This window comes from Hippopotamus amphibius, chromosome 4 (assembly GCF_030028045.1).
Source record: "Hippopotamus amphibius kiboko isolate mHipAmp2 chromosome 4, mHipAmp2.hap2, whole genome shotgun sequence".
NCBI classification, from domain to species: Eukaryota; Metazoa; Chordata; class Mammalia; order Artiodactyla; family Hippopotamidae; genus Hippopotamus; species Hippopotamus amphibius.
Window position 1 is genome coordinate 155,995,898 of NC_080189.1, and position 24,379 is coordinate 156,020,276.

The 24,379-nt window shown below is 45.9% G+C and overlaps 1 protein-coding gene across 2 annotated transcripts in view; it reads left to right on the top strand.

Moving 5' to 3' along the window:
- SMOC1 (SPARC related modular calcium binding 1) overlaps positions 1-24,379 on the top strand; it is a 138,062-nt gene that overhangs the window by 73,337 nt on the left and 40,346 nt on the right. For both annotated transcript variants that reach the window (XM_057732165.1, XM_057732164.1), the window contains exons 4-5: positions 11,167-11,266; positions 13,358-13,405. In XM_057732165.1, the coding sequence (XP_057588148.1) occupies positions 11,167-11,266; positions 13,358-13,405 (148 nt within the window). The remainder of the gene's footprint in view (positions 1-11,166; positions 11,267-13,357; positions 13,406-24,379) is intronic.

Below are 24,379 nucleotides of genomic sequence, written 5' to 3' on the forward strand. Positions count from 1 at the left end.
ATTGCTCCATCCTCCTTCCGATGGCCTATGGCCACTGAGCATCCTCTCCCAGATTGGCTGGCATCATTTGCTTTGGAGCAAGTTGCAGGGTCTGGGTGCTCCCAGCTGAGCATCTGACCTCCCCATAGTCCCTGGTGAGTCTGTCCTTACAGTCTATTGTGGAACTGAAAGGAGCAAGCTCTGGGCAGTATTTTCAGCTGCTCTTCTGCAAGGGGGTGTACTTGGGAGGGAGGGGAGGATGGAGGCCTGCTTCTCTGGCCTTCTTGCTGCTTATGGAAAAGGGGAGGGTCAGTGATGGAGGCTTCAAGCACCCTCTCTGCTGCTCTTTTCTTTTTCAGATAATAATAACAACACCTGTATAGCACTTACTGTGTGCCAAGGTGTTTAATAAGTGCCTGACACACATTAACTTAGTCAATCCTCACCATGACCTGTGAGTAGACACTATTATAGTCTCATTTTATAGATAGGGAAACTGAGCCACGGAGAAGCTGAATAGCTTGCCCGGGGCCACACAGTTTGCAATTGGCAGAGTAAGCATTCATACCCAAGCAGCCTTGCACCAGGGTTCTTGGTCCTAACCACTACTCTATGCAGCCTCTTAAAGGAGATTGCCATAGTTTATTTTTTATTTTATTTTATTTTTTATATTTAAGACGTCTACCTTTTTTCTTTATAAATTTATTTATTTATTTATTTATTTATTGGCTGCATTGGGCTTCTCTAATTGTGGCTTGTGGCGAGCAGGAGCTATTCTTCATAGCAGTGCACAGGCTTCTCATTGTGGTGGCTTCTCTTGTTGTGGAGCGGGGGCTCTAGGCATGCAGGCTTCAATAGTTGTGGCACGTGGGCTCAGTAGTTGTGGCTCATGGGCTTTAGAGAGTAGGCTCAGTAGTTGTGGTACACAGGCTTAGTTGCTCCATGGCATGTGGGATCTTGCTGAATCAGGAATCGAACCCATGTCCCCCTGCATTGGCAGTCGGAATCCCCACCACTGCGCCACCAGGGAAGTCCCGCCATCTTTTATAATGATGTTGCCAAACTGGAGCATATCCATGAGGATAAGTCAGGTGAGAAAGTTGGGAATATTCAAAGGAGCCAGAGGTTGGTTTGAAGATGAGAAGAACCAAAGGGCAGATGGGGAAGAGATGACCAAAGGATGTAGGAGAGTTGTTTCAAATGTGGTCTGTGGCTGACAATAGCTTTTTCTTCAATAGTCCCGCAGAGCCGACCCAGGATCACTGAGTAAAGTGTTTAATGACTCAGATTCTGACTCAAACTAGGGAAGAACTTTTTACAAGAGGAGCAATCCACAGATGGAATATTTTACTCAAAGAGAACTTCACTTTCCATCCCAGGAAGAGGGCAAGTAGGACTGAATGGGCATTTAGCAGGGGTGCTGTGGGGGAAAGGGGTTAAACTGATGACCTCTGGGAGTAACCTCCGCACTGTTTATTTTTTAATTTTTATTTTTAAAATATTTATTTATTTATTTGGCTGCCCCGGGTCTTAGTTATGGCACACGGGATCTTCAGTTGTGGCATATGGGGTCTTAGTTGCGACATGTGGGATCTAGTTCCCTGACCGGGGATCGAACCCAGGCCCCCTGCATTGGGAACGTGGAGTCTTAGCCACTGGACCACTAGGGAGGTCCCCTCAACACTTTTTAGAATTTTATGAGACTAACGTTCAATCCAGTGGGTAAGGCACATAGTAGGCCCACAGCAAACACTTATTCGGGAAGCTTTCAGGCAGAGCCATTAATACACGCACATTCAGGGCTATGGCCACTCTGCTGTGGACGTGTATGACATGCTGGGAGGTGACCCTGCAGGTCAGTCAACGAAACTCCTCTGCAGAATTAACAGGATCAGATTTTTTTTTTCCCTGTCAAAGTAGGGAAAAGTGAAAGGAACGTGGAAGGGGAGAGGGATGAAGGCAGCAAAGTTTAACTGAAAGTGAAGTCAGATATTGGAAGGAAGAAAGAGCCCCCACCCCTGCAGGCCACCTTTGTCCCACCACTGGCCAGATTGTCACAGTTCTTATCTGAACAAAGCTCCTGCACAAGAGGGACTTTTTTATTGGATATTTTTAAGGCATAAAAACATATTTGATAACTTCCCCAAAAATGGAAATAGAAGTGAATGAGCACAAGGTATTGTATTTGCTGTTTACAAAACCCGGGTCATTCTAGGCACCAACAGGAGGGCAAAAGTCAAGTAAATAAAGTTCTCTGTGTCCCTGAAGCCCTAACACTAAGATTTTTAAAATATCTTTCTTTATCTGTGTGTTGGGGGATGGTGTTTGCACTTTTTGGAAAATACCAAAAAAAAAAAAAATGTTTTTCATCATATATTTGGAAAAATGGTCCTAACACTGATAATTAGGTACCAGTTCATAAATTTCCACCTTACTCTTAAGCAGGGAAAGTTCAACTTAGGGCACAGTTGTAGAATCACAGAACTTCTGGGTCAAAGGAGACCTTGGATGTATCTGGTTCATCTCCTTCCTCTCCCTGCCCCCCACATCCACAGACAATCTCTCATCAAGCAGTCATCTATCTTCTGCTTGATTGCCACCAAAACCAGGAAGCTTATTACCACCAATGACAACATAATGCATTTGGGGACAATTTCGTTGGAAAGTCCTTCTCTACATGTTGACTCGAGAGTTGTAATTTCCAACAGATGACCCCCATTCTAGCTAAGGGACTTACGGAATCCACAGAAATCCCACTTTCCACAGAAAGATCTGAAGACAGATCTTTCCATTATGTCCTTGTGAAATCCTCTCTTATAGCCAACAAGTATTTCTTTTTGCTCTGGCGAAGAGCTTTAGTTCTATCACTCATTTCCACATCAGGGATTTATGTCTCTCTTTCCTCTTGGCCTCTTTTCTCTGAATTCAGTTTGCCAAGGCCCCCCTTATAGAGTGTCCTTCCCCAAAGTGGACACAGTGTTTCAGATGTGGTCAGAAACAACTTGGGGAAGAATGGGATTATCTCTTGTTCTAAACACACTACTGCTTGATTTATATCACCTTGGCAGCCACGTTACACCATTGACTCATAAAAAACATAGTTAACAAGGACTCCCACATTTAGGAGGATTTGAAATTGAGGAATTATCTTCCTTTTGCATCTTCTCCATTAAATTCTGGAGGATGAGGCAAATACTCTAAAAGGAAAATCCCTCATTCCCCAGCAGACAGTCCTCCCTAGACTTGGCATAGAGCAGGAGACAGTGTCTACAGGCAGGAAGAAGAGCAGTGCTTTGAAGGTACAACCTACGTCCTCTCTGTGAAAAGGAAGGGGAAAGGACGAAATCTGCTTGTGCTGAGTACATATTCTACGCCCAACACTATTTTAGATGCTTTATGTATCTCATCTCATTTTGTCTTCTCAGTAAGCTTCAAGGTAGGCACCATTAGCCTTATTTCATAAATAGACTCAGAGCGGTTAAGTGACTTTGCCAAAGTCACACAGAGATGGTATTTAAACTCTGATCATTTTGCCTCCAAAGCCATGTTTTTTCCTTCTGCATCCTGTTGCTTCTCAGCCAGACCTGACTAAAGATGAGGGGGACGTTTGTGGGAAAACCTCTTCCAAACAGAGGGAAAAACAGCTCATGCTAGCCAGACCGAAAGGATTACAGTATCTCTCCTGTCTCCCTCTCTCTTCTCACTGCAATCAAACTTTCTTCCATGTGTGAAATCACCCAAAAGATTTAATGCCTCAATCACTAGATCCATGAATTAAAAGATCACATGTCATCAAAACAACTGGAACAGAAAAACTTTGGAAAGAAATATTGTCCCAAGACCCCCTTATTCCCAAATTCTCAGCTAGAAAAGTATTCGTTTCTTGAGTATTTCATGATAAATGCCAGAAAGGATGGAGTGATGAAGTGTCTTTTAAAACAGTGGTTCTTGGAGTGTGGTCCCTGGACCAGCAGCAGCAGCAGCACATGGGGACTTGTTAGAAACGCATGTTATCCAGACGACCCCAGACCTAATGAATCCAGAAACTCTGTGGGTGGGGCCCAGGAATCTGTTTTCATAAGCCCTCCAGGTGAATCTTGCAGTGCACGCAATAAACAATGTTCTCCTGCAGCTTCTGATGGAGAGAGAGATTCTAGAGGGATGCGTGGCAACCTCAGATGTCCCAGAGACTCAATCATCCAGTGAGGGTACATGGTGCCCATGGAAAAACAATTTCTTAGAGGTCCTATAGGGAACACAGACAAAAGGAAAATGTGCCTGCTAAAAATACTGCCCTGAAACAAAGTTATTGGGTGGACCTACAGGAAGATGCTTAATTTTCACTGTGCATTAGCTTAATCCAAAAAACCTACTAACTGATTTGAAGCAACTGGCAGATTATAAAGAAAAAAGAAAAAGAAAAAAAGGTCTTATACTCCCACTGCCAAGGAGAGTTAAACATCCACTTGCCTTCTGCTTTTAGTTTAACTTTTTCCCACTAGGAAATGTTCCTGTACATGATAGATGTCATTTCATTACTAGTTTGGTAGTTGCTACTAAGAATGCTGAACGCTTTGCATACGGTTCACCTTTTCCTATTTTACAAAAGAAGCACCAAGAAAAGGGGTGGGTATGGGGGAGATGTAGCCACAGGATAGAAGGTGCCTTGGAGGGGATCCCAGTTGTCAATGAAGGTCTGAGGCAATTCAAGATGGATTTTTTTTTTCTGTCTTTTTTTTTTTCCAAGGTGGATTTCTTAATAGAGCATGAGAAAGCATTACAGAAAAGGAGGTGGGGATTTGCCAGAGGAAAATTGTTTCAATAAGAGTAATCTAAATGAAAGTCTGATACCTGGATAGGGAGAAAGTATGACTGGGAAAAGCAGAAAAATATAGCAAGAAATATAGCAAGGCCCTACTCTTCATTATACTGCTTTGCTTTTTTTCTTCTTCCCTTCTCTTTTCTTGTTTTCTTTTCTTCTCTTTTTTAAAGTGTGTTTCAGAGAACACTAGTACTACCATGGAACGCTCCCTGTGTTACCAAACCAAACTTGGGCCCATTTGCCCTTGCCCAGGCACAGCAAAGCCAATCTACTGATACCAGGTTATGGTGAAGGAAAGTATAGTATTTATTGCAGGGTGCCAAGCAAAGAAAATGGGCAGCTCATACTCAAAAGACCTGAACTCCCTGATGGCTTTCAGGGAAGTTTTTAAAGGCAACATTTGGGGTGAGGTTTGCAGCTTGTGGACTTTCTTCTGATTGGTTGGTGGTGAGGTAACAGGATGACGTTTCAGGAATCTTAATCATCAATCTTCTGGTTCCAAGCAGTCTGGGGTCCACATGCATTTTTTCATCATGTAGTCACCATCCTCCACCTGGGTGGAGGGGGTCTTAGTTTCTGCAGAGCAACTCAAAGATTTATGTCAGATTGTTATATACATCTCTTGCAGAGGAAGTAGGACTCTGTTTTACAATCATTTAAATATTGTTTAAGCTATCATTACTTTTCTTGCTTGACTGCTTTTCCTTTGTTTCTATACTCTCTCACTTCCCTAATTAGTAACTGCTTGAGTCTGCTCTTTGGAACTCAGGGAAGGCCTAGGAGACTAAAGCCTCCTTTAGTTTAGTGTAGTTTTCTGCAAATAAGAAAATGGGCTTTGGTACTTGGAAGGGCCCCACAGGGTCCTGCTTGTTTTCAATAGCTGTTTTCTTTGATACTCCTCAATCCTGAGGGGAACAGGGTGGGACAAGAAAGGGCATACCACTTTAGATAGAGAGGTTAAAAATAATAAACTCAGTGTTAGGGGGATTTGGTTTCACCCACACAAAGTTAAGGGAGGGTCCCACAGCTAATTAACTTTAGGAATTGTTGCAAATGATATCTTCCTCTTAGAGCTGAATCATGAACTGATTTAAGGCTCTGAGAAGTCCTGCAGTCAAGAAATTTTTAAATTTTATTTGACCCAATATTCCAAAGTTGTTTGGCTAGAGAACCCTTTCATCTCCAATAATTCCTAGTCACACCCCATAGGACACCAACTGTATTCATCACTGTATCAAAGTGACAGACATAAAGGAGGAGGAACAGCAGCTTCGCATTCCAGGAGAAGGGAAGGAAGTGGGCACATGCAGGGAAGACTGTTCTCCTAGGGAAGCTGATAGGAAAAACAGCAAAAGTCCAACAACAAAGAAGCTACTTTGGGAGGCAAGGTCTGCCTTCTGTCGTCCGAACTACTCCAGAACTGGCCTCTCACCCAAGCTGGAGCAAAAGACTCTTGATTTGAACATTTATTCCACCTCCTCTCCCTCTCCCCCCAAAAGAGTTCCATTTTTCAGAGAATTACAGGGCACAGAGACACCCAGCACTGGGACCCAGGCCTTTCTTCACCTTCCTTCCAGGTCTGGGGAACTTCTGTCTGCATGGACTAGGTATTGGCCATCATGATACCTCTCTTGTCTCTGGGTCTTGGTTTCCTCAGTTGTAAAGCGTCTAGGTGAGACTGGTGATATCTGCAGTTTTCTCCAGCTCTGTCAATTCTGAAATTTTATGAGAGCTTGGAGATCGGGATCTGAATTCCTGTGCTGTTATGAACTAGCTGTGACATTTGAAAAAATAACCTCTGCTCCCCGTACCTCATCGAGGAAAGAGTCACACACTGGGTGACCTTGAGATAATGCATTGGTAGGTGGTGATTGAAAAGTCATTGTAAAGGTAGAAGGTGGTGTTTTCCATTTGGGGCGTGGCACCTGAGTGATCCTTGTCTCTCTGCATGGTCCATTGTCTCCTTTGCTTTTCTTGTGCTTTCTTCCCATCTGATGCCCCATTGGCTTTGCCCTGTGAGCTGGTGTTTGCTCTGTTCTCTGTTCATCAGTCACTCAACTGCACTCACTGGGAGTGCTAGCCTCCCACATTCTTCCAGGCGTCTGCAAGTTGACCTAATGTAACAGGCTTAAAATAATTTCATATTTGTCTTAATTTGCACGGAGAGGTTGACCTGAAGTACACCACTGGGCTGTTTTGCAAAGGGCTTCTGGCCAAAAATATTTAAGTATGTGAGTCAGAGATGAAATTTACCTACCTAAGAACATACTGTTTTAAAGCACCTTTAGGAGTACCAGATATATTCAACAGTATAGTTGCAATATAACCAGAGAGTAACCTCGCTTAGGTTGATGTAAAAACACGTCTTATCTCTTCAGGAAGACCCATCAATTGACACTTTAGCTTTCCCAGGATATTCCAGAGTGGGGTAGGAACAAACGCCATGGTTTGTATCTGTACCTCTGTTGCTGGAACAACCCTGAGATTTGAAAACTACACTAGATGTTAGACACTGGAAATAGCCAGTTACCTTGTCAGTTCCTCTTGGCCCATGCTTTTCACATAGATTAAATCTGAGAGTTGATTAATTTGAGGCTGTAGTGTGTAGGGGAGAGAGAACAAAGGGGATTACTTATTAATTTAAAAGAATAAATATGTTTGCAAGTGAGGAAGTGAAACTAAGTGGGATTTACCTCTTGATCATGTATATATAAACCTATAGAATTTACATCCTGATTGCTTTTCTGCAAGAAACGTTACTTCTCTCTTCTGAGAGTAATAGAAATATTTCTATATGAAAACAAACTTCCCCTTCCCCTTCAAACTTGTTCACACTTTTTGCCAATTTCAGATCACTCCTTCCCTTGGGACTGGTCAGAATAGAATGTTCTTTAGTTTCCATCAGAGAATCTAGCTGTGCTTTCTTTGAGTGAACAGATAGTTGGCTAAAAAATAACATAATGATAATAAAAATAAATAGCTAAGTTTGACTGGGCACTTACCATGTGAGCTGAGTGCTTTATTTACATTGTCTAGTTTAATCCTCCCAGCAACTGAGTGAGGTAGGTATTATCATCTCCCTTTTTTTAAATAGTCACGGGCAGTCTGAGGCTTGGTTTGGCTACGAACCTTTCCAAGGCTGCAGAGGGCTGGAAAGTTCAGCGATTAACTTAAAATGAAGTGGTAGACCTGGTTGGTCCTAAGGAAGGTGGGCTGCAGTCTTACTCCATAACCACTGCTTTCTGTCTCCATGTAACTTCTTTTTCTTCAAGAAGACATCTTGGAAACTCCCCAAGACAACTTACAAACAACCTCTCAATTGAGAACCATGGGTCCATTCTTTCAGGGCTCCTTCAGCAAAGGGAATTGACCTTGCTGGGCCCTTCCTGAAATTCCTGCAGGTGGAGACCCTGCCTGGGTCCTCCGGGTCTTCTTTTGTTCACTGTTGTTCTTTCTCCTGCAGCACACCTGGGGCAGGTGTGCCCATAACAGTGGATTCCAAGCCTCAGAGGAACATGGCAACGATTCCTGATTCAATTCCGGTTGTAAAACTCTCAGGGACTTGGAAGCAGCTTTCAGCCTGAGGATTTTGTCATCTGGAGTCTATTCCTTGGAGCCTGGTCTGAGGAAAATGCCAAGGGCTCTGGGGAGAAAGAGGCCGTGTTTGGGGCTGTGGGCCTGGCTGGGGGCTGGGAGGCTGTGTCTGCGAGCCCTTACAGATACAATGGGCGCTCTCAGTGAGCGTGTGGCCCTTGGGACCCTCTGAGCCCCAAGGTCAGGCTAAATCCCCCCAAAACAAAGCTTTGGGCTCAGCCTCTTCCTCAGCCATGCACTTCTGTCCCCAGCAGCCTCGGCTGGGACTCTGCAGGCCCAGGAGGAGGGGTGCTCCTTGCAGCCTCGGAGCTGGACTTGGGGGGTACTGCCCTTGTGGAAAGGGAGGCTGGCTTTGGCTGTGGGAGCCAAGGGGCCCGGGGGTGAGTCAGCGTGGCTGCCTGGCCCCAGGGAAAGGCTTCCCCAGAGGTGATTATTGGCCAAGGAGGAAGAAGCAGCCAGCCAGGCCCGATTAAAATGCTGCCACTGGCGAGGAGTCATCCCTTGGAGCCAATCCCCTGGGGGCCGGACAGAATCTGAACTCCAAGTTTCCAGCAGAGCTTCCTGCCCAAGCCTCCGGGGGTTCCCAGGGGAGCTCTGGCCCGCGAGGAGGCCGGCTTGCCAGGTGTTTCTGACACAGCCGAGAGCAGTCGTTGCCGCAGCCACCCTGTATGCGGCCCCTGCCCCGTGCCAGGCCCTGGACTCACACTGTCTGTTTTCCTTGTAAGAGCCCTCCAGGTTTGGTGATGTTATCCCCATTTTATAGATGGAGCTCAAAGAGCTAAGTAACATGCCTGTTCGTAACTGGCTGGATCAGTATTCAAACCCAGGTCTGTCTGGGTTTCTTTCCATTCCACCCTTAGACTTCCTCAGAAGGTAGCACTAACTTGCCTTAGGACATTGATCTTTTGGTGAGCATCTGGGATAGCATCCGTGGCCCTGGGGGTTTATGGATGGTTTCCACGAGATGAAGTGGGAGTGAAACATGGTCCTGGGGTAAAGGCATCGACTACAATTTCCCTGCATGGACAGTAGAGCTAAATGCCTCTTTGATACAGTCATCCTACTCGTAGGAATAACATGCCCTACATCTTGTTCTTAGCCTGATTTCTCTGGGTAGGTCTCTAATAAAACAACTAGTTTTGAGAAAAACTGTGGTGTTTGGTACCCACACAAGAGCAGAAGCCTTTTCTGCCTTGCTGATAACTTCCAGATTTTACCCAGGCTGTCAAATCTCTCCTTTACCTCTGTACCCCTTGTATCCCTCACCACTTGATTTGTATGCTGTTATTGTCCACCCTTGATTCTAATATGTCCTTCATCCCAAGAGGCACCTTTTCCCCACACTTTAATGTCTGTGCAGTTGGCACACAGCTTGTAATTGAGATCTACATTTAATGTGGCAGGGCTGTTTAAATTGATGTTGCATTTTTTAGAATGGATAGAGACCAAGAATTCAGGAAATATGATCATTCATGCACTTATTCAACTCATCAAATGCCTATAATAAATGTCGGACATTGTGATAGATGCTTGGAATAGAGAAATAGTGAATATTCAGTCCCTTGCCTTAGGGAGGTCATCATCTAATGGGAGAGATAGACTAGACAGATCAACAGTTAAGCTCATTGTAATAAGGGCTCTGAATATTGGGAACCAGGGTGTGTGGAGGGTCGGAGGAAGGAGGGAGAGGAGGTGGGGAGGCTGGGACCACTTTAAGGAGAAGGTGTATCATGCATGGGGTGGGAAGACAAAGGGCTTGAGAGTGGGCTGTAATGGGTTGGGGAATGGTATTCTGGACAGATTGACAAGTTGGAGCAAACAAAGGTTCAGAATCATGAGGCATTAGGATGTGTTTTTGAGCCTCAAAGGGTTGCTTGTGGCTGAAATGGAGGGTGTGTGGAGACCTGGGGGTAGAATGAGGCTGGGGGGATAGGCAGGGGCAGATCATGGGGGCCCTCAAGCTCATGCAAATCAGCATCATTTCCATCCTGAGTATGATGGCAAGTCATTGAAGGGTTTCAAGCAGGGGAGTGAGGCCCTCATTTGTGTAGAAAGTGGGTGGGAGAAGGTTGATGGGGTGGGGTGGAGGAGGTGGACAGAGTGACAACTATTGAAAGAGAAAGAAGAGTTCCTCCAAATGAAGCCAAAAGCCTCATTTTTATTTACTATTCCCAGGCAGCGTGGACCTGATCATAGAGGCTTGAGAAGCTCACACAGTGGTGCCACAAGGCATCTAGACCCAGAACCTGCAGGCACAAGTGGCCTTGTTTTTACCTTAACCCCATCACATGTGCTCTTTTCTCAAGAGAGCCATGTGATCAATAGGCAGGCTGACTGTAGGAACGGATGCTGGGAAAAGCTAGAAAAAGAAGAAAAGCTTTTCGCTTGTCTCTGCTTGTTAAAGAAGGGTCATATCCACCTACAGTGGTGACATTCCAGCTTGTACTTGCCAAATTAGTTCACCAATCAGAATTTTTTACAAATGGATGGGATACACAGCGGACGTATCCGAGTACGGTGTAAGAGATTAAGCGTTAAATGTCGTAAGGAAACAGTAGGTAAATTGCTGTGGTTGCACCTGGGAGTCACACAGAACATGTAATCAATGTTATCTGGCCCACCTTCAAGGGACGCTCGGGGAAGGGATGCTGGGTGAGAGGTGGAAAGAGCTCTCTGCCATGCTGGGGATGCTTTGAAAGGGGTGGGAGGTGACTCTTGATACTGTGACCCAAGACTTATGGTTCTTTTCCGCTTCCCACTTCCTCGAACAGGTGCAGTGCCATACTTACACGGGGTACTGCTGGTGTGTCACTCCAGATGGGAAGCCCATCAGTGGCTCTTCTGTGCAGAATAAAACTCCTGTATGTTCAGGTACCGTAGGGAAGGGCGGGAAGAAAGAAAAGGGTTGGAGAGAGACTCCTTGGCTGGTCTCCTGCATCTTTCGGGGGCACTTTTGAAAGATTGGTGGCGGTTACCCAAACACGCTTGTTCTGTTGTCAGCTGGGTGATAGGGTCAGTACATGTCTGTGTGTATGTATTTATTTATTTTGAGTTTAGGTTTCTGGTTCAATGCTCTTTTCTCAAACATTGGCCATAACTTCTGGAGAGCATGGCATATAAATTTGTAGCTTGTGTGCTCTTGGTTGCTAGTGGCCCTGGGCGCACTTTATTGAGATAGATTTCAAGACTGCTTGGGAGTTCAACATCAAAGACTGTGACGACCAATTAGCGGCGTCTTTCATGGGCACAGGTGAGGAGAGTGATGGTCTACGTTGCCATATGTTTGCCACACCTGAACGATGTAATGTACGGTGATGGAAAACATCCGTAACGGCGGCCCTCAAATCTGGCTGTCATCAGCAGTGCCTGGGAAATTCAAAAAGAACCCAGGTGCCGAGGCTTCTCCTTCAATATTTGGATCCAGTAGGTCTGGAGTGAGACTTGAGTCCACCTTTATGAAGCTTCTCAGGTGGTTCTGATGATGAGACGAGTTAGGGAACCACTGCTTCGTAGCGACCTTCTGGGTGAGTCCACAGGAAAAAGTAAGTCCTTTCTATTTCCAACTTTATAGGCAGAGAGAAATTTTGTTCTTAGATCAGCTTTGTGGGATTGTGCATTAGGGATTTCGGCAAGCTCCACACTTCCCACTCGCATTCAGATGGTAAGGGACTTCAAGACACTCCCTTAATTCACTATGCAGCTCAGCCCCCATTAAAAAAAAAAAAAGCCTGTCCTGTCCACCAGCTGCTTCCTATTTCTTTGTGATCTGTGTATATGAGATTTTATTTATTTACTTATTTTTAATTTTTAAGTGCAAGCAAAGTATAAAACATTATTCTAAAACCTCTGGGAAATTCCAAAGGCTAGCAGTCCTGCTATCCTAACGTGTTTCTTTTTTCCGCAAATTTATTCATTTTTCAACCAACCCTGCTATATAAGGGGGAAAGTGAGTGGAAAGGGCAGTAAGTATCTACATTAGGAAACCAAAATTTGCAGGCCAAAAAGGAAAGTTTACTTTATTTGTGGTTTACATAGAAACTGGAAACCTTAATTGGGGTTGGTGCGGGGAGGGGGAGGAATGAGGCCTCCTTGCAAATGACCTGGAAAGTTTCATTTAAAGCAAACAAATGTGAGAAACAAGTCATGCCCCGTAATATAATTGAATTCTCACAAAACTAGCATATGGAGAAGGGGCCGGATATGGACTGGGCTGGATTTCTCCTCTTTGGTTCTAGGGACCTCCGCAGATGCCCTTGTGCGCCTGAGCTGGCTGTACCCTGCATGTGTGGGGCTGGGCCTCATAGGAAAGGCAGGTGCAGCAGGGTCAGGACCGTCGGACGAGGGCACAGGGCATCCAGGCACGTGCGGGGCACAGCGTTTGGCCAAAGCCACACAGTGCCCCCTGTTTGAGGATCAGGCTGCGTCTAGAAAATTGTTTCCATGCCTCAGACTATTTTGGCCCATTCAGTACAATTGGGCCAACAATTTTCTACTTAATGCAGATGGAAAATCACCGATTTCCTGCCCTAACCAGCGAGGGATGTCAATCATCGCATCTGCAGTGAGAGGGGTTTTCTTTTCAGCTGGCCCCACTGACTGGATGTGGCTCAGAACCTGGAGTCTCGGTGGGAAGTGGAGGCGAGAGGGGTGGTCAGTGGAATGTTCCACAAAGGAGTTATGTGGATGTGGAATTTTGCGAAAATCTGGTCAAGACTATTGCCAGGGAGCCTGGAAATCATGGTTCATCTCAACAGTGCTGTGATATCAGTGACATTGATGTTAAACAAACCCCACTCACATGTATGTATGTACTCACTTTGTATATAATGTTCCTAGATGTGTATACAATATATGTATATACATAACCATTTGCTCCTAACATCAGGCTTTACCAACTCTTTGAAAGAAACCAACCGTGATGCACTCTGAACGTCTGTGTTTTTGTTTCCCCTCTCACCCAAGGTTCCGTCACCGATAAGCCCGTGAGCCAGGGTAACTCAGGAAGGAAAGGTGAGTGGAGTTTCACGCTTTATCTAAATGTTTGCTTCTAAAGCCAGTCCAGGCAGGCGTCCTTAGACAAGATGGAAGGAGCCTGGGGTGAAAGCTAAAAGTGGCCCACAGAAAATCCCTATTCTTCTTCTGTGTTTCCTCCCAGAAGCCCCAGAGCTAAGTAAGGCTCCTGTGGTGGTGGGGACCAAGCTCCCAGAATTTCTGAGAGAGGTGAGTGAGTGCACAGAGCTGGCGGGGACCCTGAGACTCTGGGGTTCCTGCAGGAAGTTCAGTCCATCAACGACCAGTGTAGCTAGCGTTGAACAGAAAAGCACAATGAAGGCAGGCATGCGCAAGTCTGCCCTGACTCTTTTATTTTGGAAACCCATCTGAACAGTTTTTCCTCCTCGATTCTCCTCGGTAATTGTCCCAGCACATCCAGATTCTCTTCACTAAGACTAGATGCTTCATGGGCAGGCGACTTGTGTAGCTGTTGTCTCAAAATTCTTAATTATTTTCCTTTGAGCTTGGGTTTTGTAAATACAGTCCAATGGAACAACGAAGCGTGTGTGTGTGAGCAGAAGAGACACGTGCACTGTACCTACCTGCTACAGCCTCATTGGCAGATAGCTCTTGTGATGCGGGCTATGGGGCTTCCATAGTACACTTAGAATTTTCATTTTTCATTACCCAGAACTGCACTAAATAGCAAATTAAAAAACATCATGGCAAGTGAAGAGAGAGACTATGGAAGAGAGGATAAGACTTGATATTTTGGTGTCTTTTGTGGCACCTTTTTTCCAGCTTTTTGAACAAAAGGCTTTGCATTTTCACTTTGCACTGGGCCCTACAAACTGTGCCACTGGCCCCACCTAGGGCATTTGTCTGAGTGCTATTTAGTGGACCAGCTGACATAGGAATAGGTCTCTGGGATGTGCTGACCATACTTTCCGGTGTGGAAGACACTAAGATTCACTGCCTCTTATCTCCAGCACAGCATACATGCAGAGAGCTGATAGTTGCGTGGAAAACAGGTATCAATGTTATTGCACCTGCAAGCACTCCAGAAGTCCCATTTTGGGCTCTCAGGTAAAACCCAGACAGGAGATCTCAACTGAGTTTGAGCCCTCCCACCTGAATCTGGGCCTTGGGAACTACGTGCTCGTGAGAGTCCACCTGGAGAGTTGGGCCTGCGAAGATCAGTATGGGGCGTACAGGCTTATCTTACACCCACAGTCACAGGGAAATGAAGGCAAGGCCCTGGACCTTGCCCCAGGAGCTTATTCTATGGGATTCAGAAGAGGAGGCAGAGTCCCCCTGCCTGAATGCAGGAGCTGAGAGTCTGGAGAACCTGCTGTCCCTGTGTGCAGGTGCTCCAAGAAGACGTGGAAGTGGAGCTTGGTGATACCACCACCCACTAGAAACCATGGACCAAGGGACCTTATGGGCTGCTCCCCTCCAGAGAGCAGGAACAAGTAAGTGGGCAAAAAAGAAGGGAGCCTTTCCAGGTCCTTCCCAGCATAGCGGGGGACAGCCCTGAGTGTTGGTGGTTCCCTTTTAGGAGGGAAGGCGGGAGGGGGGATGAATGTTTCTTTCTGCAAAGACTTGAGATCATCGACACTGTGAGTGGTGTGTCTGCCTATGATTTATTGGGGTTGGAAAAGGGAGCCGCCTTCAGTTTGGCTTATTGCAACTGACATCTTCAGGAGCATCGTCTTTATTCCTGGGCATGAGGTCCTGGTGGTGGGGAAAAAATAAGAGTAATCATGCAAAACAGACCACCCAGACTTTCCGCACCAAAGGGAACAGAGTGCATAATGCTGAGTGAAGCACCTGCACTGAGGAAGGCCAACCAGAGGATTTTGGTTCTTAAACTGCACAGAGAAGTACTTCCCAGGATGTACTTTCCAGGTTGCTGTGGCTTTGTACCCTGTGGATAACAATAAGAAGCAGACCTGTGGTCACGGTGGGCTCTTGCTGATCCGGTTGGAAGAGGGCAGGGGAATCGGATTCCTCCAGGGATGATGCCAGGGACAAGGAGGTAGAGTCTGAAGCCTCATGTCAGGGGGATAAGTTGCCGACAGTCCCCTAGCTCTGTGCTCTCTTACCCCGGTGGGTTCCTCCCTCCCAGATGGTCGTGAAGAGGCTTCCCCTTTGGTGCAAAGGCCTGGCGGGGGGGTGGGGGAGATGCTGGGGCTCACTGGCCCCTGGGCACTTGACTTCTGCCCAGTGGCCTCTCCTTCCTTCTACACTGCATGATCCACAGAGGTGTTGAATCTCTTCTCTTTGTCTGCTGTGGGCAGTGCAGGGAAAAGCAGGTTTGGGCCACCTGTAGGAAGGGCCACCTGAAGCCACACCTGTCCCAGAAGCTGGGGTTTGAACAGGGACAGGGTGTGAGAGGGCATTTGTAATATCCTGTGTCGGCCCTGCTGAGGTCCCTCTTTCAGCTGCCACTTAAGAATGGAATGTGCTCCGGAGGGCAGCAGGTGGGAGGACACAAAGGGCCCTTGTCTGAGCTCGTGCCCACATGTGGGGTCTCCTAGAAGGCATCTCCCTAGAGCCACAGCTTGCAGCCTGAGACCTGCCCAGAGGGATGCTAGGCCCGGAAGATGCTCAGAAAGGGGGCGAGGCTGGGGGTCTGGGTGTGTGTGTTGGGGGGGGGGGTGGGGAGGCACGGACGCAGCCCCTTCTTTCCCCACTCTATTGCCTTTTTGAACATGCTCCGTGGACCGACGGGGCTTGGAGGGATCAGTTCTCTCTGCCTGGGAGGAATGAAAAGGCGTATTGTGCGACGGAGGGTCTGGTTGCCAGCCAGGAATCAGTCCTCCGAAGGAGAGGAGGAGAAAGGCAGAGCGGGAGGAGGCTGGGGGAGGAGGCCCGGGGAGATAGCGGGAGGCAAGGGAGAGGGAGAGAGGCCAGGCGGTAGCAGGTCACAGTCGTCTGGCCAGCAAGGAGGTCTGGGTCGCTCCTGATGCTGGGTCCACAGGTGTGGGGCCCGAGGGGAGAAGCGGGGGAAGGAGGGAGGGAGGCCTGGTTATCTTACCCAGATGCACGTGCTCCAGGAGGGGAGGAGGGTCAGAACTTCAGACTATTTACTTAATCCCTTGGAATGTCCTTGCCTCCTTCTGTTCTTTGGGCGCCTTGTGTTTCACGGACTCCTTTATGGGCACATGTGTGGTAATTAACACATGCAGGGTAGGTCCCGGGCCATGTGTTTGAGTTTCAAATATCCATTGATCTGGGGCACTCCCATCCTGCTGCCTCTCCCTCTGCGTCGTTCCTCGCCCTTGGAGAGAGATGGAAGAGGTATGTGTGTGTTTCGGGGGGTGGAGGGCACACGTGCATCCACATGTGTTTTATTGATGCTACAGAGGACTATCAGAAGACAGGAAAGGACCCCCAGCAGCCTCTTGAGCTCTGACAGTCTGCTGCTAAAACAGTTGAAAGCTGCAGAAGTTGAGACGGAAAGGAATTTTTGGTTTCCATCGAAGCAGGAAAGTGGATGGGAAGCAAAACGTGTTTAGAGATGGTGATTTTTACCCTGAGAAGCTTTTCCTGGCCCACCAAGGCTTGTGGATTTTCCCGAGGCGCCTCTGTTATGGGTCTTGATGCTAACAAATGTGGGTGATTTGGGGGGTTTCCTGTTTAACCAAACACAGAGTCAGGGACCGGTCCTGGGCATCACTGCTTATGAGGTGCAGGAGGGAAGTTCTCAGCCTCCTGTGGGGTGTCGGTGGGGTGGGTGAAGAATGATTAAGTGGGAGAATAGTGGGAGAGCACTTGGATGATGATTTCTGGCAGTTCTCTGGGAACTTTTTCTCCTGAGCACCCAGGGCCTTAACGATCCCGAGGTGATGCTTCAATAAATGACAAATGAAAATTTAGGGTCGTCGGGAGTTTTCTGCAGTTTGCTCTTTTCCTACTTCTAAGAGGTCTGGGAGTGAGCAGTGTAGGGAAAGTGAGAGAAGACTAAAAACGTTAGCAAACTGCTTACATTTTATGCATGGGCTCCTGTATTTGTCAAACCAGTCTTGGAGAGAAGCGAAACGTCCAAAATCCAACCTACTTTTTAATTTGCAGAGACTTCTTTTCTTCCCCCACCGGCTGCTCCATGGTATGTGTTCCAGGTAAAGAGCGAGTCACAGTTATTTCTCCAGAGTCTCTCTCTGGGTCTTAGTTTCTAGAATCTCTCATGGCGTCTGGTCTACAGGATGGTGCCAACTTGGAGGTCTTTGTCACTCAAGTGACAGAGCCAGCAGCGCTCTTACTCAGGGCTGAGGGATGAGCTTAGGGCAGGGGTAACGGATGGTAGGTCTCCCAGATGCAGGGGACCGTGTGGCTTCTAGCCTCTGCCCCCATGGGGGCTTAAGCACACCGGAAGGAGGTTTACTCGTTGCCTCAAACCCAGCTGAGGTGTGCAAGGCTGGCCGTCTCAGAGCAGTCTACACGTGGAGCATCACCCCGGTCCACATGACTTTAACCTCTTCCCAGCTCCCTCTTTTTTCTCTTCCCTCAGCACAGAGGGGGAGGCTGGATCCATAGTTGATCTGTCAGCCTTGCCATCAGATGGCTCACGTCTGGTTACCTACAGGCCTGGGCTGGATTTGAATGGAGAAGGGCAGCTGATGACCTCTATGGGTTGGCCTCGGCTCACGTTGGAATTCCCTGTGGAGAAGCATTCATTCTGATACGTGCCTGCTACAATGGTGCCTAAGCAGCTCCAAGTCCATGAGAGGCAGCTCTTTTCCAAAGCAACCTTTGCGGGTTACTTCTGCTTTCTGGGGTCTGAACCACCTTGGACCATGCCTGGTATATCACTATGTCAGCTTTGAAGAGGTCAGTTACAGAAGGGCAGTGTGAGAATGTGCTTGAGTGTTCATGCATGTACCATATCTCCCTCTACCCACGGTTCATTATTCCCCCAGCAGGGCTCCATCTAGTCAGCCCCCGCCCTCCATCTCAGCCCCTATTCTGTGGTCTCCAAAAGAAAGTTTATGCATGGAGGACACTAAGATAAGAGTGTGAATCGCTGTCATGTCCTGATTTCCAAGGACTGGAGAGGAAATGGAGTTTAGTGATCTGGAAAGGCTCTCTAGCCATGGATTCTCATGAGTCCCTGGTGTTGTTAGTAACCGCTGGTGTTTTATACTTGGCTCTTTTATTCTTTCATTCAACAAATTTTCATTGAGACCTTACTAAGTGCCAACTTTGTCACAGTCACTGAGGATCCGGTAACAAGTGAAATGATAATAGCCCTTGCCTCATGGAGCTCACATTCGCATGGTTCTTAGCCTCTTCTTGCAGAGGGTATCTTTGGGTGGAGGTGAAGCCTCCCAGAGGAGCACAGACCCCTAGATGCTGGGATGCTGGGGTGTTGGGAAGCAGGGGACAGAAGGCAGGTGGCTCCTCCAAACGCCCTGGTGGGATGCTCCCGTGGCCACAGCCTCTAAGGAGAGACCCTGGGAGGAGGCTGCCTGGGATGAGCATGGCCCACTGGCCAGTTCTTTATTCCTATGCCTGGTACATTTGTGGTGACCCCGAATTCCAGGTATGACAGCCCAGTGGCCACTGAGAATATATTCGTTTGTTTACTGTTCCTTGGCTGAATGAGTTCAGTTCTAAGTGTGGGTCAGCAAGCTGGAGGGAGGCAGGGATTTCAGTCTGTGGGTGGACAGGCCTCGGGGCCACATCTGAACTACTTCAGCTCCAAGTGCCATGTAGCTCCTGGGGTCAAGGCTGAGGAATTGTCCCTCTCTGGTCCTGTTGCGCCCGTTGAAAGAAAGCCATGAGTTTCAAGGGCTGCTTATTCTAAAATTTATGCGGAAAGGCACTGGCACTAGAATAGCTAAAACAATTTTCAAAAAGGAAAAGAAAGTGGGAGGAATCGCTCTGTGTGATTCTTTTTTTAATCAAGAGATCTTTAATGTTTTACTCCCTTCACGACCCTTTATGAATTTTCAGTCCATGCTTCCCTTTGATCATCTTAACAAATGTGGTGACTCCACATTTTTTTAAATGTTTATCTTCCTTCTTTTTTTTAATGACAGTTTTTTAGAGTCGTTTTAAGTTCACAGCAAATTGAAGAGGAAAGTACAGAAATTTTCCATATGCCCCCTGCCCCCACACATATGCAGTTTCCCCCACCATCAATATCCCCCACCAGAGTGGGTACATTTGTTACAATTGATGAACCTAAACGGACACACCATTATCACCCAAAGTTCGCAGTTTATATTAGGATTCACTCTTGGTGTTGTACACTCTATGGGCATGGACACACGTGTAGTGATATCCACCATTATAGTAACATACAGAGTATTTTCACTATCCTATTGACCTAGAGATCAATGGAATAGACTAGAAAACCCAGAAATAAGGCTGCACGAGCATGGCAAGCTGATTTTTGACAAAGGTGCAAAAGCAATTCAGTGGAGGAAGGATAGTCCTTTCAACAGATGGTGCTGTAGCAATTGGGCATCCACAGACAAAAACAAAAACAGCTCCCTGAGACCTTCAACCTAAATCTCACACCTTATACAAAAATTAACTCAAAATGAATCTTGGACTTAAACGTAAAATCTAAAGCTATTAAAACTTTTAGAAGAAGACATAGGAGAAAATTTTACAGAACTCATAGCTAGGTGAACCCCAAGATTTGGTGTCTTAGAACACCAAACACGTGATCCAAAAATTTAAAAAAACTGGTAAATTGGCCTTAATCAGAGTTAAAAATTTGCTCTTCTAAAGATCCTGTCAAGAGAATTAAAAAACTACAGACTGGGAGAAAATACTTACAAACCACCTACCTGACATAGGACATATTAGAACATGTAGAGAATGCTCAAAAACTTAACAGTTGAAAAACAATTTAATTAAAAAATGGGCAAAATAAATGAATAGACATTTCACCAAAGCACATGTACTGCAGAGGGGAAATAAACCCACAAAAAGATGTTCAGTATCATTAGCTATAAAAACGTGCAAATTGGACTTCCTAGGTGGCACAGTGGTTAAGAATCTGCCTGCCAATGTAGGGGACACAGGTTCGATCCCTGCTCCAGGAAGATTCCACATGCCACGGAGCAACTAAGCCCGTGTGCCAAAAAAAAATAAAAAAAAATAAAATAAAATAAAAATAAAATGTATTAAAAAAATGTGCAAATTAACTAACAAGGACCTACTGTATAGCACTAGGAACTATACTCAATATTATGTTAAAACTTATAAGGGAAAAGAATCTGAGAAAGAATATATATATATGTATATGTGTGTGTGTGTATAAATATAGAACTGAATCACTGTGCTGTACACCTGAAACTTACATGATATTGTAAATCAACTATACTTCGATAAAATTTTTTTAAAGTGCAAATTAAGACCATGATAAAATACCACTACACACCTGTTAGAAGAGCTAAAAGAAAAACAGTGACAATACCAAATGTTAATGAGGCTGTAGAGGAACTGGATCTTTCATACTTTGTTGGAAAGAATGTAATATGATATAGCCACTTTGGAAAATACTTTGAAAGTTTCTTAAAAAACTAAACAACAAAACATATGCTTACCATATAATTTAGCAATTGCACTCCTGAGCATTGATTCCAGAGAAATGAAAACGTACATCCACACAAAAACCTGTACACAGATAGCCACAGCAGCTTTCTCTGTAACAGCCGAGGGTGGAAACAACCCAAATGTCCTTCGATGGGCGAAACGAGCTGAGGTGGATCCATACCATGGAATACTACTTGGTAATGAAAAGGGACACATTGCTGACTCGTGCAGCAGCAACTGGATGGATTTCAAGGATGTTATGCAAGGTTAAAAATCCCAATCTCCAAAGATTGTATACTGCATGATTCCATTTATATAATGTCCCAGAAATGACAAAATTATAGAGATGGAGAAAGGATTAGTGGTTGCTAGGGGTGAAAGATGGGGTGGAGGAGAGGAAGTGTGATTATAAAAGGGTAGCACATTGGAGATCTTTGTAGTGATGGACTAGTTCTATATTTTAATTGTGGTGGTGGTGGTGACACATATCTGCACATGGATAAAATTGCATAGAACTACACACCACCCACCCACTGAGCCACACACAGACAAATAAGTACATGCAAAGCTGGTGGAATGTGCGTAAGGTCCCTGGAGTATACTGATATCAATTCCCTGATTTTGATATTATACTATTATGATGTTATCCATGTAAGTATGTTAACTGTGAGGATGCTATCATTGGGGGAAACGGGGGGCACCTGGGTCATGGGACCTCTCTGTTTGCAACTACCTGTTGCAAAGTCATTTCTATAATCATTTCAAAATAAAGAGTTAAAACAAATTAGCCCAGTCTCTGTGTGAACCCAGCCCTGAACCAACTCTGCCGCTGCCAGTGCCACCTCTCCCCCACTGCTCCTCTGCCTTGTCACCAGCCCCCCTTCTGCTATCTCTGGTCTACCTTTTCCACCAGCCTCCTGTTTCTGTTATTATTCAAGAAAGTGTGGAGCTTGACAGTGTGGGGAGCTGCTTGCAAAAAGACAGCTTTAAGCTTGTTTTCACTTGTTTTGGGAGGGAGCGTGCAGGTGGGTAGACGGAATGTAAAATATTCATCTCTTGCTCTGGAAAGGACCCAAAGTGCCCAGATAACTTCTGTTCTCAAAGGTCAGCATCAGGACAGCTCACAGGACATTTCTGAGCCTCGCTGGTCATGGGACGTGTGTCTCAGGAAAGGTTGAGCTTACCTAACATCCCATCCTCCTCCTGGTATGATTCAGGCCAGGTTCTTAGGGGACATGTTTACAAAGAGGCACCACTGTCTCCCTGCAATGCCCAGAATAAGTCAGTTTGACTTTCACGCTGGGTCCCGGCATCACCTGCCGAGGGGGATGATGGCTCTGGCATAAATGTGGTCCCTTCAAAAGCAAGAACCTTCCAGCACTTCTACCAGGCTGAAGTTTATCTCCGCATCTTGGTAAAAGACAGCCAACGGCAGCCTAAATGAATACAAGAGGGAGGGTGACTGGTGATGGGTATGGTTTGGGCAGAGCCCAGGAAGTGAAGCGGACTTGGGATTGTCGAGAGGCCTTCTGCGTCTCAGAATGGGGGTGGTGGTTTCTTTTCCTCTCATTCTCCAAGGCTCCTCGGTCTCAGAGACCCCAAGCGATGCCATTAAGACAGATTCCTCCTCTCGCCCCTTTGACACATTTGCTTTTGAAGGACCTGGAAGAGAAAGCTCTTTGTATGTGGTCAGAATAAACTCATTGTCCACCCAAACAATTAACTCCTCAATGGACTTGCCAACCCCTTGAAAGGCCCGGCCCTGCTTCCTTGGACCTCTTGGGCTCTATTCAGTCCCTTAAGCACACCAATGTTTTGGGGGTTTTGTTTTGTTTTGTTTGTTATTCTGAAAAGTCTTTCCCTGAGAATAGTCGGAGCGGGTCAACATTGTCCTCAGCCCAGCATTTATCTCTACTCGCCAGCGAATGTCAATCAGGAATCAAAAAGCCAAACAGAGGAGGCTTTGAACGGTGTCATTGGGGGTCGAAGTGACTTGCAGCTGTCTGTGCGTGGGCCAGGCCTTCTCGCAGGGCAGCGAATTGTGCTGTCACACAAGCCCACTGTCTGGATAGGCGCGCAGAGCCTGCAAGGGGGCTGCAGCTTTCTGGGGCTGCACCTGCAAGGAGAGGTGTGGTTGGGGGCTGGGGAATCTTGGGAGGCCAGACGCCTGCTCTCCGCCTGGGCGGTTTCCAGCACCACTCGCTCCCTGCCTCTGGGGCCTTGAGCAAATCACTTTCTTGCACTGAAACTCAATCTCTTTTTATCTGCCTGGTGACTTCCTCTGCCCTGGCGGGTGGTGAGAATAGATGAAGAAAGCCACCTGCCAGAAACTCTGAGTGTTGCAAAATGTGGTAACACTTATTACTGTTGATCTTGACATCATCTTTGAGAAATTCTCTCAGGTTTCCCTAATTTTTTTTTAAATGTTTCCTAATTTACTTTTTTCCCCCTGTAAGAGAAGTGATTGGTTTTTTTTTTTTTTTTTTTTTTCTGGTATTCTATCTTCTTCTTGGTCTGGAAGAGTATTATGGTAGCAGAGAGAAATAAAGTCTTACTATCTGAGGTCTAAAAGAATCACCAAGATTAAACGTACATGCATGTGAAATCATCATATGCATACATGTAAATTGAGATTCAGGTATATTTTTCTTTAAGTTGTACAGGAGAGTCTCCCCCCAGATTAGGGATTGCTCAAATAATCTAGCGACTGCCACCTGATGATTTGTCTGTGATGACTTTGGTACTCCATCCTTGCTTTGTTCCATTGTAAATGTACAATTTAATGAATTTAGTACATTTATAGAGGTGTGTGGCCATTAGCAGAGAACATTTCCATCCCCCCAAAGAAACCTTGTGTCCATTTATAGTTATACCCCACTCCCTCCTGCAGGCAACCACGGATCTTTCTGTCTCTAAAGAGTTATTAAAGATTTTTTTTTTAACGTGGACCATTTTTTTAAAGTCTTTATTAAATTTGTTACAATATTGCTTCTGTTTTATGGGTTTTTTTTGTTCATTTGTTTGTTTGTTTTTTGGTTGCGAGGCATGTGGGATCTTAGCTGCCTGACCAGGGATCAAACCCATACTCCCTGCATTGGAAGGTGAAGTCTTAACCACTGGACCGCCAGGGAAGTCCCTAGATTTACCTTTACTAGGCATTTCAGAAGAATGGAATCATACAATATGTAGTATTTGTACGTGGCTTCTTTCATTTAGTGTAATGTTTTTGAAGTTCAGCTAAAGTATTACATATATCAGTAATTCATTCATTTTGATTGCTAAATAATATTCCATTGTATGGGTATATCACAATTTGGTTATCTCTTCAAGAGTAGATGAACATTTAGATTATTTCCAGTTTGAGGCTATTACAAATAATACTGCTATCAGTATTTGTATACATATCTTTGCGTGGATGTGTCTGTATTTTTCTTGGAT